The sequence below is a fragment of the Benincasa hispida genome, chromosome 12 (assembly GCF_009727055.1).
Source record: "Benincasa hispida cultivar B227 chromosome 12, ASM972705v1, whole genome shotgun sequence".
In the NCBI taxonomy this organism is placed as follows: Eukaryota; Viridiplantae; Streptophyta; class Magnoliopsida; order Cucurbitales; family Cucurbitaceae; genus Benincasa; species Benincasa hispida.
In genome coordinates, this window is record NC_052360.1 from 44,687,342 (window position 1) to 44,698,914 (window position 11,573).

Consider the following 11,573-nt stretch of genomic DNA (forward strand, 5'->3'; position numbering starts at 1 on the left):
TATTTCAGCTGTTCTCAATTGTCAATCACTTCTGGCTCCAAATCTGTGTATCAATCAAAAGCATATCCTTTTAGGGTTCGGACGAACTGCTTAACTAGATGGTCTCCTCTGGTTCCTGCATTTTCGTAAGTTTCAATGAAGTGAGCAACATGTTGGTTCAGATTTCCTTTTCCATCAAACTACTGGAACTTTGGAGGTTGATACCTGGCTGACATTCTCAGGTTGTCGATTCTCTTGGTGTATGATTTGGAGTACATAAAAGAAGTTTGTGACGAATCTCCATACTGAGTCCTTATGGTGTTTGTGATCATATCCTACAACTGTTGAACTGACAGAGAGATGACAGAAGTGGATTGTTACGATCGACTTGCCTACAAAACAGTCTTTCCTTTGTCATTGACTTTGCCAGCTGGAGTTCCCAAGTTTTCTCCATGATGACATGGCCTTGTTCTTGCTCATGCAGGATCCTCTTTGAGGGTTTCTAAGTGATAGGTCCTGACTAAGTGTCGTTTGCAACGGTAGCTTTAGATGCGCTTTCTTTGGTGTCATTTGTTGATTTGTTGATTTGGATGACGAGAAAGAGATGAGAGATAGAGATATCCCACCAGGCGTGCCAATTTGTTCGCACGAGGTTTCTGGAGAAACTTGTTTTGTGGAGTTGAACTTATGTTGGTATAGGTTTTATGCGAATGTGGTTCAATCTCTAGTACTTGATCCTCTGATTCTCTCTCAGTTGAATACGTACACTTGATTTGAGGAAGCGGAGGGTGCGATGTTCTTGAAGTTGAAGTCTTGGAAGAATGTTTGTATATCCTAAGGATTTCAATCTTCAAGTGTGGTCAGCTTATAGGAGTTGGGGAGTATTATGGTTGTTGGGAGAATTCTCTTTAGGCCCTTTGTTGAGAGAATTTTATTTATAGAGTTATCAGGTGGATTTGGTGGGTTTGGACTTGGTTCGTCCATGGACATGGTTGTTGGGTCCATTTAATTGAATTTTGGCCTAAATTGACATTTGGGCCAAATTAAGCCTATTGTTTGGTTCAATTGAATCTTAGCCCAAATTATAATATCAAATTGGATCAAATTAATTTCATCTAATCCAGTGGTCATGATGAAAATAAGCGGCATTATTGGAAACTGTCAATCTATATCTTCAATTTCAATTTGGGACACATGTCAGCTTTTAAGTCGCCCCAAACTCAATTGTTTATAATTTCATCATTAATTTGATAAATGACCTGACAATTTGTGATGGGTCCACTTCTCCTTCAACACTCACTATTGAAACTTTTTAAACCAGTGGGGTCAATATTGAAATTGAGCGAAAACAATAATCACCAAAGTCATAATTGAATGTATATTATCTTTGTATTATTGTGATTATGGAGCCAAACTAGCCACTTGGGCCGAGATAAGAACAAGTTCACCGTTGCAATTTTTTAATGCATTACATACTGGACAATGTTATATATAAAATAGAGATGACAGCTTTTATTAAATAGAAAAAATGAGATTAGAGAACTACATCTTGTTTTTCATTTGAATAAAAGTAAAATATATAGAATATGAAACAAAAGAGAGAAAGAGGATGAAAAAAAATTAAGGCATTAACAAAACTTATAAAAGAAAATTTAAATAAAAAATGAGAAAAAAAATTAAAGACGGAATTAGATTAGAAAGAAGTTTAAAAAAAGGTTGCAAATTTGAAGATTCAGTTAGAAAGATGGGAAAAAAATATCAAAATATCAAAATGATTCTAGGATTATTAGTTACGTAATAATCAGACAAAAATATCCCCCCCCCCCCCCCCACACACACACACACACACAAAAAAAAAAAAAAAAAAAAAAAAACTCAATAATGCAAAAATACGAAATCAAAAAGGATTTAGATGGTACCAAAGAGGTTGGATTTATTTTTTTTCACGAATTTTTCAAATCGAGTAGATATAATTTGAAATTCAAAAGAAATCTAAAATTTAAATCTTAACGATGAAAATTCTATTAACTATCTAAAAAGTAAATAATTCAAAAAATCTTTAAAATTCAAAAGATGACAATCAAGATTCCATTACTATTAAAAAGTTGTAAATTTTCAATCTACAAGCTGCTGCCCTTAATCGGTTAGAATGTATTTGATAACCACTCAAAATAAATTTTTAAGTATATTTTAATTAATTTTTATTAAAAATATTTAAATAAAAATGAATTTTTAAAAAAATATATTTTTAAGTCAAACCAAATGGATAATCACCCACAATCTTTATCTTTCACAAACGGACTATACACGAGGCGAGAGAATAAGAAAAATATCTAATTCACCAATTTGAATGTTTTGGAGCAAAGACTATCCTAAGACTATAATGTAAATACCATTTCAAAACCTCCTCCTGTAAATACCATTTCAAAACCTCCTCCAATTAACTACAATAAACATTACTTCAAAACTCTCATTTGCTACGGTATTTACTATTTTACATTCATCATTTTTTTTATTCTTTACTACAATGTTTACTATTTCATTTTCAAACAAAATAATTCACACTTTAAATACATACTATTATAACTCAAATTATAATCTACCTCAAATACAAACTATTATAACCTAAAACTAGAATAACCAACTTCTTACTTCAAACCTCTCCTAAATATTTAAATATGGAAAATTGGACAAAATAGCAAGAATTTGAGTTTCATTGAGACCATTTTTTTATAATACCCAGTTTGCCCTTCAATCAAAATATTAAATACAGTGTAATTATTATATCGTGAATCAATCCGATACAGTGAATGTGTGAATCAATCTTGGCATAGCTGCCTCTGGATTATTCGTGAAATGCAATTGAGATGATTTTTTTGAACAATAAGGATTGATCGTGAGGAGAGTGGCAGGCTAAATTTTTCATTGGTTGTTATGAATCCCCCTGGTCAGCCTGTTTCTGTGGAAGAGTCGGAGCATTAATAATTCATTTATGAATTTGAATTGAACCTGCTCATTATACACACGAATGTAAGCTAATATCACGTGAAAGTGGACCAAGAATAAACAAATTCAACAAATAAACTCAACGCCTATTGCACAAATAACACTAAATAAACTAAAACATTTGACAAATTGGGCATCACTCCCTATCAAGGGAACTTGGAAGCCTAAAGCAGAAGTAATCAAGGAAGGCTACCAACCCTCCCTTCCCTAGATTCCGAAAGTGGTTCTATTTTCATCAAAGAAATTGCCAGTCATCCTCATGTGCCTCTTCATTCGGCATGTGCACCACGCCATCGGTATCGTCCTCCACTAACCTACTACGGTCATTCAATGCACTGCCATGTCTCCCTGAATTTGTGGAATGTGTTTCAGCAACTGTAAATAATGGAGCTCCATCCGACTCGTCTGCCAATTTTGATGCCCGATAACAGAAGTTGTCGAAATCATCTGGCACCAAGGGAGAAAAGACGAAAAACGAGGGAGTAAAACAGGAAACCAAAATTAGGTTTTATAACATGAAATGAATTAATCAAGTTCCCATCCAGAATTATGAAGGTAGAGGGGTGCAAACCTTTGTCTCGACAATAAAATCCAATTGCTAGAGAAGGATCTATGGATTCTAAGGGGATATGACGAATGACACTACAGAAAACAATGTATAGATATAAATATATATATATATGAGAATCCCAAAAAAAAATGAAAGATGAAAAATGAAAAACAGTAAACCACAAGACATTTATGATATGGAAAAACTCACTTGCAGTGATAAGAGGAAGTATCAGCCTCTAGGTCATCCTTATCGATATTAACTACCTAAAATGAAAGCATTGTTAGACACAGTCATTACCTATGCCATTCTATAAATTCATATGAACAAGAAAATTGCGACAACAAACACTCAGCATAGAAAATAGACGCACTCCTGTTTGAAGAATCAAGACCACAATACAATGGGATGAAACAGAAGTTAAAATGTGAATTTTCTTACGCAAACTGCGATTCTCAAATAACGAAACAACAGTAAACATTTTTTTCAGGATGCCATAATTTATAACAAACGTTATAGAGTACATCCAAAACCAAACAAATATATATTTGAGGGATTGAACATTTTATAGTTAACAACTAATATTTATTTGCAAAGATGTAAAAATTATCCTAGAGCTCAGGGACACATTTGTTCTGATAACATAGAGTCCACATGCCTACAACTGATCACAATGCCTGTAAGTTCCAAGGGGTACTGTAAAACATTTCAGACTTTAATTCAAGTGTCTAACATGTACCTACGCTTATTCCAGAGTCAAAGATCTAGCTGGAGCACTTGAAACCGAAATATTGCGAGCTCATTATCTCTCTAATGTTTTTATTTTTATTTTTTGGGAGTTTTCATCGATAGAAATGAAATAACATAGAAGGCATATAAAAGGAGAAACAATCCCAACAAAAATGGCAAGTCACTATTTAGCACATCTCCAAAAGAACCTCAACCCCCTTGTTCTTTACCCTCTAGTACAAACAGAGATCATCTTCTGTTGCATTGTTCCACTGGAGCTCGTTAGCTTCTGAAGAAAGGCATGTCCCTCGATCTCCACCTTATAACCCAACTCACTCACTTTCAACAAGAACCTCTTTCAATCCACCCTCACAGCAGCTTAATTACGTTCTTTAACTCTCATGGAAACCCCAATGAAACACACCTCTTATTATTATCAGGATGATGATATCAAATATCAGACACATACAAACAAGAGTAATTTAGATATTCTTTGAAAGGGAGCTACAAAGGAAATTAATGTACCTGCTGAACATCATGTGGATCAAGGTAAAAGGCATTTTCATCTTGGACCCCCACTATGTATGTTGAAGCACCAGGCTTCCCTCCCAAGATCCCCAGGCTCTGGGGAAAGGTAAATGTTGTTCGCAATGATGGGATGTACCTTCACAAGTTGATTAAATATGTTAAGCATAAATTTCTAGGCTTCAATTTCTACTAGTCAAACTATAAATATAACATGTAGGTTTCCACAATAGTCAAGCAAGGCTGCCATAGTTTAGAAAACGAACTAGCAAACACATAAATACATCTTTATGACAATCAGTAAAAGATTTTCATATAAGAACAAAATTTACAAAAGGTCATAGCCAAACCAGAGGAGCTACAAAAGATCTCTCCAATTGGGCAAAAGAAAGGTGAGAGAATATGATCTATAAAGAGAAGTGCATATACACCAAGACATTACAAGGAAAGTAATATGTTTCAAATATTTCATAGGAATCTTCCTTATCTCGAAAGAGGCAGTTGTTGCGTTCCCTCCAAGTTGTCCACAAAAAATCCCGAAAGAGATGCATCCATTCCGTGTTATGGGTGACCATTTAGAGAGTAGGTAAGTAAATTGTCGAGGTTCTGGGCACCTTACAAATTTACAGATGATGCAAAATTGTGGGGACAAAACCATGTGTGGGGCATGGCGTTGTATTCTATCGAGGGTATTTACAGAAATTTTCTTCAAGTAAAATCAGTTCAGATTGCTTCCATGTAGGGTGTCTACCATAACTGCCTGTGGTCGTCAAGGTCAACCAGCAGAGATTTAGTAGAGAATATGCCTTTTGTGGTCAACTTCCATGCCCAATAGTCCCTGGATTGTCAATTGGATATTATTCAACAAATTCATGATGCTAAGTCATTCCACCAATTCCTCACCAGAAGATTTCTCCTCAAAAACAAATTCCAGCCACCATGATCATCACTAGTGCCCTGGATTAAAGGAATTTTCGTGGAAGGAGAGGGAGTAATCCAGGGGTAAAGAGCAGCCAATGTCTCAGAATTCAACCATCTATCAAGCCAAAATGATGTGTTTACTCCATTACCCACTTTAATATTGACCCAAGAACCTTTTAAGCCATTGAGAACCATTTTAGCCTCATTGACGCTCTTGAAAAGGCTTCTGGATTGAATGGTAATCATAAAAGTTCGGACATCATAGGGATTAACACTGATCATGAAGAGGTTAAGTTCATAGCAAACAATTTTAATTGTAGACATGGTCAATGGCCAAATATTTACCTTGGTCTTCCTTTATTTGGTAAGCAGTACTTCTGGACTCCTATCATTTTTTGAGAAGATTGAAAGAAGACTCTCTCCTGGGGTCATTGACACTCTAAGGAGGGCCAATTTACTCTTCTACCAGCTACTCTCACAAACCTCCCCACTTACTATATGTCTATCTTCAAAATTCCATCGAAAGTGGTGATTGCTAATGAAGAACTATACTGAAAGCTTCTTTGGAAGGGGAGCTCTGCCACATCTTGTTAACTGGGAAAAAGCCACTAGATCCATTCCCAATGGTGGCCTTGGGCTTTGAAGTTTGAAAAAAAAAAAAAGACAGCTATATTAGCCTATTAGATATGGAGATATTATCATGAAGAGGATGCTCTTTGGGGAAAGGTAATTCATGCTAAATATGGAAAGCCCACCATAAACTTGTAGACATGAGTAAAGATTTCAAGACCTCTACTAAGACCTGGTAAATGGTATTTGGAAATCAAACAAGTTATGGCTGCTAGGGCCGGAGGCCATGAAGTGAATACCCATCAGCATTTTTGTTATTATGGCTTATAAATTGGACACAAATTGAATTTTTGTTGATATGAGCAAGGATCCCAAGGCATAGAAGAGCAGGCTCCTAATTCAGGGAGAGATGTTATGATGAACAGTTTACAAAATAACGTTAGCCACTAAATTGCACTCCCGTTGTATTTGAGACCAAATGGTTTGAGAATAGCGAAAATAGGAGACTCAAACAGGCAAGGGATGTATCCCATGGAAATGTAACATTCCACTTCTTAATCCAGTGCTAAGATTGTTCAGAGTGGTTTTCACAAGAAAAGGAGAAAAGAAAAGTTCAGAGCACCTCAGACAACTCGTTCTTGAACTACATGACCTTTCACAAGAAGAAGAGAGAGAGTGGCTCAAACAGTATTGATATTAGTGGCGATCTCAACCAACAGATACAATTGGGCTTATGAGCAACCTGATTGTATCAAGCTCAAAATGAATTCCTAGTTACCTCAACATCAGGAGCAAGAAGCAACCAAAAGTTCCCCACCCCTAAGTTTGACCTGTTCAGCGGCAAGAAATTCACTTGACCACATTTTCCCATCACAATCAGCATATGTTTAAAAGGAGGGAAAGAGGAAAAAAACAGAGAGGGAGAGAGAGAGATGAAAGAAAATGGAGACAACCCACGTAACTTGGAGGACGTGAAATACCCTCCTGTCAACAAAAGATCCTTTGGGATAGGTCCCATGCCCTTCCTTCTAAACCTAGTTCCAAACAACGGAATGCATACTCTGTACTCATTCCCTTTTCCTATCTATCTGATTCCATCAAACCAAACAGCCAAAATTTCATCAAAGCTTTGGTCACAAGTGATGGATGCTTTAAGCACATATAAGTAATAAATGAACGGCCATTACAAACTGTCCACACCAAGGTGAATCTACCTCTCTTAGATATTAGAACTTTTGCCCCATCTTTTGGATTTTCAGTACCCAGGGGTCTCCTCAAAAGCCAATATTTCACCATTTTCAGTTTTTATGGACGGGGGCAGTGTTTTTAAATGCTCAAGGCGCACTAAGGCTCACTGGCCCTTTGGAGCCTAGGCGCAAGGCACACAAAAAGGCACGGACTTTATTTTGTGAGCGCTATATATAAAAATATTACATTAAAAAGAGAAAGTATAACTGAAGTGGAAATATGGAAAAAAAGGGACCCCAAACACAAGAAATTTTGCATTTAGGTTTGGTAAACTTGATTCTTTTAATTAATAAAGAAGGAAAACCCTTAATTATTACTTCTTTTTAAAAATAATTTAAAGCCCCAAGGGCAGGACTTTGATCCTTGGGGCTTCACAAAAGGCGCGCCTGAGGCGTGCCTTATTTTGTGAGCCTCACTTTTCCAAGGCGAGGCACCAGACCTAGGCGCACTTGAGCATGCGCCCAAGAGGGCTTTTTAAAACACTGGACGGGGGAAGAAAATTTAAAGTCAGTGAGCTTCACAAAATAATTTTTCATATATGTGTCTATTTACGAGTTGTTTCTTCTCAAAATAATAATAATAATAATAAAGTACACTTATACAACTGTTTGATGCATGGCAAACAAATATTGCATCTACTTTGACTATGTAAGTGTCTACCACATCTATTGCACCAACAAGTGTATGAGATTTGTCCAACAAGCATCAAACATAGACACACTAGCCAAACTAAAGTGTCCACACTTATGGTTCTTGGATTGGGTTTTAGCCTCCAATTAGCCTCATCCATAAGCAACAAATCCTCCAAAAAAAAAAAAAAAAAAAATCTTCACATTTCATTTTTCCAACTTTGTTTTCAGAAAATCCAATCGAATAATAGGCGAAGCCTTCACCCAACCTTCCCCACAAATCCTCCCACTACGAACCAATGCTAGACTTAAAAGAGCTCGATACAGCAACCATTTCCAAACCTAGAGGGTCAAACTTTAGTACTTCTTACCAACACTTGCAATTTTCAATAAAACTGCTAAAGCATGAAGATGCAAAACCAATCATTAGAGAAAACTATAGCCTCTCAAAGTACTAATCTTGAACTAGAATCCTATTTCACTGTTATTAAAATGAGATTCAAGCCCAAAGTATTAAAATATACAAGGCCAGCAAAAAATTATGACATACCTTGGATTGATTTTTTCAAGTCCAAGAACCAAAGGAACTAATAAAAGAATGGGGCTCCAATCAAGCTGGCCTTTTGAAAACTCAAAACAATGTCTTGAGGCATCATCAATGCATAAAACTGGAGCACCACCTCTCTCTCCATCTTCATCTCCAGAAACAATGTAAATGGCCATTGGAAGTTGCTGTTCTTGGAGATTAGGGGTCTCCCTTTTTAAGCGGACTAGAGTCTCCCATGACCTACACATGGCATATGGTCCCACCCATGACCCAGCAGCAAGGTCATAGGCCCTTCCTGCCTGAAGAAGATTATGGATTGAAAATGCCGATGTCTCCGAGTCACCAAAAAGGTGCAAAATTTCAACATATTCTTTATCCAATGGCTGCCAAATAAAATAAATTAGGTTTAATGCTATTTTGTTTGGGAACTAAATCGGTAAGTCAAACAAATCTTTCAGGATCATCACCATACAGCCATACCTTCTGTGAAGTCTTTCTCCAAGATCTTCCTAATCTATGAAAAAGTAATGCCTGGAGATAATATGGAGATTAATAAAAGGAAATAACAGAATACCTTTTCGGACACCCTCATAACCAAAGTAAGGTCAGTACAAATAAATAAATAAAAATAAAAGACACCAGAACCGAGATTGAGAATGGCAATGGATACGAAATCATAAACCTCACAAAATAAATAAAGTACGAATTTGTCTACCTGAGCAACAAGCATTTGGCTGCTTCTTAGCATGCAACCCCAGTTAACGTCACTGGTGTATTTTGAGTCTTGAATAGCATTAAAACCTATAACAGGAGAGACAAAAAAATAAGTTAGCTGCAAGTTGTCCAGGAAATATATGCAAGCTTACGATATAAGTATTACTAAAAGAGAGCATATTTCATGAAACCTTTACGATAGGTCATCAGAATTCGAGATGAAAAATCTAGCTCATATCCTGCTGTGCCAGTGCTAGTTACTGCATCATCAGGAGCCTGATCTTGGGAAATTTTATGGCACACACCAAGAAGCCATATATCACCACCTGAGCTATAGACACCACTTCTGCGAGAACCCAGTATGCGCTCCTGAATTCTCCTCATCGAGCCACTAGTCATAACCTTTCTTACAGTTGCCCAGACATTGTGTCGAGAATGAAATGCCTTCTTTTCACTGACAGAGGACTCCTTGTGATGTTCAAAGATTGAGAAAGTGGATGTAAAGAAGCCTGACCATAAGGAGGCTTTGGAGGATATGTGATTTTTAGACCCTAACTCTGGGCAAACAGATTGATGTGTTCTATCTATAACATTAGTTGTACTTTCAGAAGAGCATGTTGAATTCAGATCTTTCCCCCTTCCCATGAAAAACCCTTCATTACCTAGTCAATTCAATAAAGCGGAAAACAATCAGATTACAATGAATAGAAACGGCGTTGTTTCAAGAAACTTTCACCAAGCAAAGTTTCATCTATCTTTAGACATTCTTCACAAAATAAACGATCAATCATGACCCGTAAGTGCCAAGTCGTGTTGGTTTGTAGTTTTTGGAGCTTTTAAAATAGCTAACAAGGCAGAAAATAGCTCCAACATAAAAGACTAAGCCCAACTGGATTATTTACAAGAGATCTTAAAAACATTCGTCCAAAGTGAGGTATCAAACCTGGTGAATAACTAAAATAAAAGAAGTATAAATAATTAAATGCTCCAATTTCGTTTTAATTAAGACAAAATACGAGTTATCTTATAGAGATGGCTGCATTCAGTCGATTTTAATCTATAAATAATCAGACCTGAATGCGTTTAGCAAGAGTATGCTTGATTAAAACGTGTTTCAAGTTTTTACCAGAATGATTTCAAATTTTCAAAGCTGCATGCACATGACAAAGTTGATTAATACAACTAATAACACGACGTCCCAGTCAAATCTTTGGCGAATTTGCTAGAGTGGATAAGCCAGTTGACTCCAAGATCAAACTGTGGAGTCATGAAGGCACAACCGAAAGCAAACAAACCCATTCGAAATTGCAGAAAATAAAAGAGGGAGAAAGGAAAAAGAAGATCAGAGTGCGTGATGAGAGAGATGAAGAAAACCCAAGTAGCCGAAACATGAGAGAAATCGAAAAATCGGGAAAAAAAAAAAAAAAAAAAAAAAAAAGAAAGAAAAGAAACAGAACAATGGAAGGCGTTAAACTTAAAAGCAGATGCGAAACAACAAACCTAGTGAAGGCGTTAAAATCCAGCATCCTCTATTCAGCGAGAGAGCGTCCGATAGCTAATCGAAGTAGAAATTGGGTTCCCCAAATTCAGAAAATTGTTGATATTTCAACCAGGAGCGATGAAGAATCGATTGAAATTGCGTAATCGAACAGCTTGGGAGAAGATAAAAACTGGGTTAAATGATAAATCGACGTCAATGAAGGAATGAGGAATGATAATTGAAGCTCTTTCTTCTCTGGTGAGCTTCGAGTTCGAATGAGTTGTCGCTGAGCTGACTTTGGGCTCTATAATCAATTGGGCTCGTCACCGCCCGATCTGGACCCAACAAAACTATATATAGATTTTTGGGATTTTTACATAAAACGCCTAAACATATTAGGTTAATCTTTGAACATTTCATTAAATAATAATAATAATAATTTTTTTTTTAAAAAAAAGCCATATTGATCTCCCTATTTTCTAGGAGTGTTCAACCAACTGGAATACCTAACCCAAAATATAAGGGTTGAGTTGGATTAAACTTTTTCTATTGTTGGGTTGGGTTAGGTCGGTTGGGTCATGAATTAGCTAAAAATAATTTGGGTTGACCCAACCCAACCCAAATTTTATTTATATAAATAAAATATAAGTGTTGAAACCATTTTTTACCTAAGGC

At 36.3% G+C, this 11,573-nt stretch overlaps 1 protein-coding gene across 1 annotated transcript; it reads right to left on the reverse strand.

Moving 5' to 3' along the window:
- Positions 1-2,935: 2,935 nt before the first annotated feature.
- LOC120067353 (cysteine protease ATG4-like) lies at positions 2,936-11,206 on the reverse strand. The gene is made up of 9 exons (XM_039018925.1): positions 10,919-11,206; positions 9,610-10,080; positions 9,420-9,505; positions 9,185-9,235; positions 8,708-9,087; positions 4,790-4,928; positions 3,746-3,801; positions 3,557-3,627; positions 2,936-3,432 (listed from the first exon to the last, which is right to left on the reverse strand). Exons 2-9 carry the CDS (start codon positions 10,061-10,063, stop codon positions 3,221-3,223), a joined length of 1,449 nt encoding a protein of 482 aa, XP_038874853.1. The 5' UTR covers positions 10,064-10,080; positions 10,919-11,206; the 3' UTR covers positions 2,936-3,220.
- Between the last annotated feature and the right edge of the window lie 367 nt (positions 11,207-11,573).